General features: G+C 47.3%; 1 protein-coding gene across 2 annotated transcripts in view; it reads left to right on the top strand.

Annotated features, from left to right (window-relative positions):
* Positions 1-5,914, top strand: part of RNASET2 (ribonuclease T2) — a 56,858-nt gene extending 50,944 nt beyond the window's left edge. For both annotated transcript variants that reach the window (XM_066605395.1, XM_066605389.1), the window contains exon 10: positions 5,542-5,914. In XM_066605395.1, coding sequence (XP_066461492.1) covers positions 5,542-5,721 — 180 coding nt within the window. In that variant the 3' untranslated portion in view covers positions 5,722-5,914. The remainder of the gene's footprint in view (positions 1-5,541) is intronic.
* The last annotated feature ends 632 nt before the right edge of the window (positions 5,915-6,546 follow it).

The raw sequence follows: 6,546 nt of genomic DNA, 5'->3' as shown, positions 1-6,546 counted from the left end.
GTGAGACAGCCTGAAATTGGGCCTTTGGCTACATTTTCAGAAGTATATTAATAAGTTTATTAATTTACATTTTGTCAGTGAGCAGATGTGGATCTGCTTTGCCACACACGGATTTGACTTGGGACTAAGGCCGCCTGCACACGAGCGGAAATCCCGCCGCGGGATTTCCGCCGCTGAAAGTTTGCATAGGAGTGCATTACAATACGCACTCCTATGCAGACGGCCGCGGTTTGGCCGCGCGAAATCTCGCGCGGCAAACAAACCGCGGCATGTCCTAATTTTCTGCGGGGCACGCACTCACCCGGCCGCCGGCTCCGGTCTGCGCATGCGCCGGCTGCGCGGCAGCCGGCACATGAAAGAGCCGGGGCCGCCAGGCGCGGGTGAGTACGCGCTCATCCCTGCAGGCGCTCGGGTCGGATCGCGCGGCGAGAATTCTCGCTGCCGGATCCGACCCGCTCGTCTGCAGGCGGCCTAAATCTGAAGGCAGCACCTATTACCCCAGTTTTCGCCCTTTCACCCCTCCAACTTGGATCTGTTTGCTGTGGGGTCCCATAGACTGTTACTCACCAAAATAATCTGTTATATCGCAGTTGACACTACACAAGAACAAGGCACGGTATCTGAGAGTATGAACAGAGACAAAACCAGACCTTGGCTCTGTACTTCTTTATCGCCTGCTGCCTGCCTTGGATTTTGGTACTGCTCCTGTGCCAATATCCCTTGGCTTTAGCCAGTTTTTTACTACTCTCCTGTTCAGACCTTCAGGTAATGTGAATCGGCGCAGTGCAGCATCAGCTGCCACATTAATGGAACTATCTGTGCATGTAATGGTTTGGGGGCCCCACAGTAAAAGACCAAATCCTGCTTGGAGCAATCAAGGGTGAAAACCAAGGTACCCCAGGTACTACCTCCACAAATAGCGCAAAGTCAATTCATGGGAAGTTAAACCAATATAAATGTTTGACCATCAACAGATAGCATAGTAGATCACTGCAGCAGTGCTGCAAGAGCTTCAGTGCAAGATAGCAAATTTATTTTTGCTACCTCCCGATTCATAGGGATTGGCACACAGAATGGTTTTACAGGATGTACAATCCCCGCAGGGAAAACATTCCCTAGTGGCGGTCGTAAACATAAATTGATGATGATTAGCAACATAGTGACTCTGGACCAGCCACATTTGGCTTCAGGTTTATGTGGGCCCTTGGACACTAGAGTCTCAGCGGGCTCCTGCTTTTTTTTACATTTACCACATTTTTAAAACACTGAGTTAACTTTATGTACTGTACCCGAGTATCACAGAAATAATGCTTTGGTATACTTGATTTAACAAAACATTCTTGGCAACCCATTGTGTTCTATAGAAGTTTGTACTACCTATGTGAGTCCACAACATCCAGTATGACCGGAACAATTATACAGCTATGCTAAGAGTTCTAGTTTCACAAGCTTTAAATTAAATATCTTTGAAAAAAATACAAGTAGTACAGCAAGAAAAAAACTATGTTTAGTGTCGTAGTAATCATACTGGCCCATAGAATAAAGTTGTCATTTTTGTTGCAGTTTGTGCTCTGTATAACTGCTTTCATAGTTTAAGATCAATTTAAGAAATGACATTGGTCACAAATAGTGGCAGTTAGAGCATTTACTATATCTCCTGGGTGGCTCAGAGCAGCACCATCTGATCAACACAACACAACAGTTTTATGAAACTGTCTAAAAGAAAAACTGTATTTGTTGCCATAGCAACTGATCACAATGTGGCTTTTATTTTTCAAGAGCAGAATATGAAATGAAAACCATGCTGTGATGCAGTGTTTCCCAACCTTTTCAACCTTGGGGCACCCCTGGGGAAATTTTTTTTACGATGTGGCACCCCTACCAAAAGGGGTGTGTGGTTAGGGGTGTGGCTAGGGTGTGGTCAGGGGTGTGGCTTATTACCACATATGATTTTTACCTCCATAGTTATAAAAAGGACAGTGCTGTTTAAAAAAACACACAGGGAAGAGCGCTGGGTGAGCTATTGATATACATTATATTTAAAATTAACATGCTGCGGAATTCCGCACCTCAGGTCCGTAATCCACACGGGTTTTGTGCAGATTGTTTCCGCACCGTGTGGATGATTTTCAAAATCTGATCCACTTTACTGCTACAGCTACTATAGATTCCACAACTAATCCACCCTGTGTAGTAATAGTGTCTGTCCATCCCCTCCCCATGTTGATGGCCCCAGTAGTCATAGTGACCCCCTATATTGCTGGCCCCAATTGTAATAGCGACCCCCATATTGGTGGCCCCAGTAGTAATAGCATCAACCATCAATAAGAAAAAAAAGACCTCCCCTTGCTGCAGCTTCTGCTTGCTCTTTCCTTGTTTTTCTGTTTGTAGGAGTATATCCACCCCCTCTGCCACTCAGTCCCAGTGGCTCGCACAGTGCATAAACATAATACGGCAACACAGGTTCTGTGAATAAATGTCTTCCTGCTTTGATAGTGCTCGTTTTATCAGGATAGCTGGAAAACGCGTTTCATTTACATATAAAAAAACTTGTTCACTTTTTTTTTAATGTAAATGAAACGCGTTCTCCAGCTATCCTGATAAAAAGAGCACTATCAAAGCAGGAAGTAATAGCGACCCCCTATATTGGTGGCCCCGCTAGTAGTAGTGAACCCCTGTATTGGTGGCCATGGTAGTAAAAGCGACCCCACAGTGGCTTTGGTAGTAATTATTGCGGCCCTGGCAGTAATAGGTGACCCCTATTGTGGCCCTGGCAGTAATAGGTGACCCCTATTGTGGCCCTGGCAGTAATAGGTGGCCCCTATTGTGGCCCTGGCAGTAATAGGTGGCCCCTATTGTGGCCCTGGCAGTAATAGGTGGCCCCTATTGTGGCCCTGGCAGTAATAGGTGGCCCCTATTGTGGCCCTGGCAGTAATAGGTGACCCCTATTGTGGCCCTGGCAGTAATAGGTGACCCCTATTGTGGCCCTGGCAGTAATAGGTGACCCCTATTGTGGCCCTGGCAGTAATAGGTGACCCCTATTGTGGCCCTGGCAGTAATAGGTGACCCCTATTGTGGCCCTGGCAGTAATAGGTGACCCCTATTGTGGCCCTGGCAGTAATTGGTGACCCCTATTGTGGCCCTGGCAGTAATAGGTGACCCCTATTGCGGCCTCAGTAGTGATAGCAGCCCCCTATTGTGGCCCCAGTAGTGATAGCGAACCCTATTGCAGCCCCAGTAGTGATAGCAAAACCTATTGTGGCCCCAGTAATAATAGCGACCCCTCTTGCGGCCCCAGTAGTAATAACGACCCCAGTAGTTATAGCGACCCCTATTGCTGCCCCAGTAGTAATAGCAACCCCTACTGCTGCCACAGTAGTAATAGTGACCCCTATTACGACCCCAATAGTAAAAGCGCCCCCAGTAGTTATAGCAGCCCCTATTGTAGCCCCAGTTGTAATAGCGAACCCTATTGCGGCCCCAGTAGTAATTGCGGCCCCAGTAGTAATACCCACCACTATTGGGGCCCCAGTAGTAATAGCAACCCCTATTGCTGCCCCAGTAGTAATAGCAACCCCTATTGCTGCCCCAGTAGTTATAGCGACCCCTATTGTGGCCCCAGTAGTAATAGCGACCCCAGTAGTTTAAGCGACCCCTATTGCAGCCCCAGTAGTTTAAGCGACCCCTATTGTGGCCCCAGTAGTAATAGCGACCCCAGTAGTTATAGCGACTCCTATTGCTTCCCCAGTAGTAATGGCAACCCCTATTGCTTCCCCCAGTTGTAATGACAACCCCTATTGCTGCCCTAGTAGTAATATTAACACTACAGTAGCCCCAGCAAAAATATTACCCTCCTTCCCCCCCAGTAACAACATTAACCCCCCCCCCCTCCCTTTCCCCAGTAATAACATTAACCCCCCCAGTGATAACAACCCACCCTCCCCAGTAATAACAACCCCCCCCCCCCCCCCCCCCCCCAGTAATAACAGGTACTGGTGTATCTTGACGCCACCAGCACATCCCTATCTTCCGTTTGGCTAGCAGCATCTGTAACCTCCAGCCCAGGCAAAAAGCTATACAGTGTGATTCCCTTGGCTGGCCGAGACACAGAGGTGTGCAGTGAGCTACGCGCCGGCAAGTGTAGCTGTCACTCACCCCCGGGGCTCTGCGTGCTGCTGTCGCTCCTGCACTGCAGCTCTCTGGCTCAGAGGTCTGACTCACCCCCAGTGCTCAGCTTGCTGCCCTCGATGCTCCACCACTGCCAGTGTCGCCGGCGCCGTGCACTTGATCCTCCTGCTGCTCACCCGGCATGCATGCTGGCCACCGGATCTGTGAGGCTGCCGGCTCTCTGGATTGAACACGCCCCCAGCCAATCACAGGCTGGGGTCATTAACTTTTCTCAATAAAGCTGTATTATGTCACGACGAGATGACAATGCGCGGCTGCAAGAGGACACGCTGGCACCCGGCTGGTGATTAACTGAGCTGCAGGAAAAGCTTGAGAAAGGCTGTTACATCAGCCGAAACGTCGCTCTGCCATTTTAACCTTGGCTGTCTCAATAAAGATGAGTACTTTCTACTCAAGAAAATGTGAAGATTTTCTCTTTGCTGTGCTGCTTGTCATTCACATATGGATTAACTGAGCTTCGGGGGCACGGCAGAGCACACTGAATGACAGACAATCAGGAGGTAGGGATGTGCCCTGCCACACCACTATCTTCACATAATTTCCAGCCAGAAAACCGCAGCACTCCTAGCAGCCTCTCGTGCCGCGGCACCCGGGTTGGGAATAACTTCTGTGATGGGATGCTATTGGCAACAAAGACCGTTTTACTACATGATTTAGCATTTTTCCTTTGCTAACTCCTAAGTGATCCATGATAACACAATTCGACTGTAATGGCCATTTCAGGTTTAAGCTGCAGCCTAGTAGAGTACACCACAGGATCTGCACAACAACCCCTTTAGGTAAATTAAATTTTGGCGGAAAGTAAATACACTAAGATTTCTACCTGTCAGCATACCTGACATGTCTGTTACAGGAAATAGTGTACTTTTATTCCCCATGGAATAACCATTCTGGAGTTTCTTTTCTTAGAACTCTGCATTGTACCTTACCTTGTGGGATTTCTTCTGGGGATTCCGTCACAGGTGCCGAAAACTGCATAGTGATGGAATGGAACCGCCGAACGTTAAAAAAATGGAACCAGTCAGTATCATTAGTGAAACAGACATTACTTTGGTGTGTGTTTGACAAGGGTTCAGGTTGTTTCTGTTACATTTGGAGTATAGAATAGTGTAGTCAAGAATGTTCAAGCTGGGCTGATAAGATAGGACTCCAAACACCATGTCCTTAGAGTAGCATAGAGCAACACCAAGAAGTAATAAACAGACTGTCTGTTTCAAAAAACACAGGAATTAGGTTTTTCCTTACTGCTTGTGCTTGGAAATGGGTACAGCATAAAATTTGACAGAAAATCTGCATAAAAAAGATTAAGTATAGAATCAACTCTACATGAATCTCTTGCTGTTGACTTTTCAGAGTGAAGATACACAAACTCTTGGACAAATTGAATTATGTTTCACAAAAGAATTTAAGATGGAAAACTGTACACACGCTGAAGAGATCCAAGGCGACCCACACATGAAATCAAAATCACAATATCTGCCATTACATGTCTGTGAAGATGGCTTGATATTTTATCCACCTGTAGAACAATAGGCTGCTAAAATTCCAATAGTAAGATGTATATATTTTCAAAATCGCTTCTTTTGTCTCACAGTTCTGTTCTGCTTTTGAATTTTTCTCTACTATAGAAATCGGTACAATTGATATTGTCACTTTTAATTATTTTATTGTGCCACTGGTGGTTCTTTGATCTATTCATTAAAAATAAAGATCATTTTGGGTATTGCTTATTGCCCCTTTTTCATTTTTCTCTTGCACTCATTTTGTTTTGTTTTTAGCATTCGGTTTTCCCATGGAAATTAATATATCTACACCCAGACCCAGGGGATTGGCTGACCTGAGCAACCACACCCAGCCAGCTCAATTAACCCCCCCACCTGTGCAGGTGTGCTCCTGGAACCCAGAGTACTACAAGTTCCAGAAGCACAACCTAAGGGCTTATTTAGACGACCGTATATCGGCTCGGTTTTCACGCTGAGCCGATATACGGTGTCCTTCTCTGCCGGGGAAGGGGGGGGGGGATGGAAGAGCCAGGAGCAGGAACTGAGCTCCCGCCCCTTGGCACTATTTGCAATGGGAGGGGTGGGGGCGGAGCTAAGCGCCGGTACTTAGCTCCGGCCCTTTCTCGCCCCCTCCGATTGCAAATAGGGGAGAGGGGCGGAGAGGGGGCGGGAGCTCAGTTCCTGCTCCTGGCTCTTTCATCCTCCTCCCCCTGCAGACAAGGACACCGTATATCGGCTCAGCGTGAAAACCGAGCCGATATACGGTCGTCTAAATAGCCCTGACGTTCACACTGAAAAAACACAAGTCCAGGAAGTTCAACCTACTATTCTACAATGCTGATCCTTCCCAACTCCA

Source organism: Eleutherodactylus coqui, chromosome 1 (assembly GCF_035609145.1).
Source record: "Eleutherodactylus coqui strain aEleCoq1 chromosome 1, aEleCoq1.hap1, whole genome shotgun sequence".
NCBI classification, from domain to species: domain Eukaryota; kingdom Metazoa; phylum Chordata; class Amphibia; order Anura; family Eleutherodactylidae; genus Eleutherodactylus; species Eleutherodactylus coqui.
The sequence above is the reverse complement of the archived record's forward strand: the minus strand, read 5'-3'. Positions and strand labels throughout refer to the sequence as shown.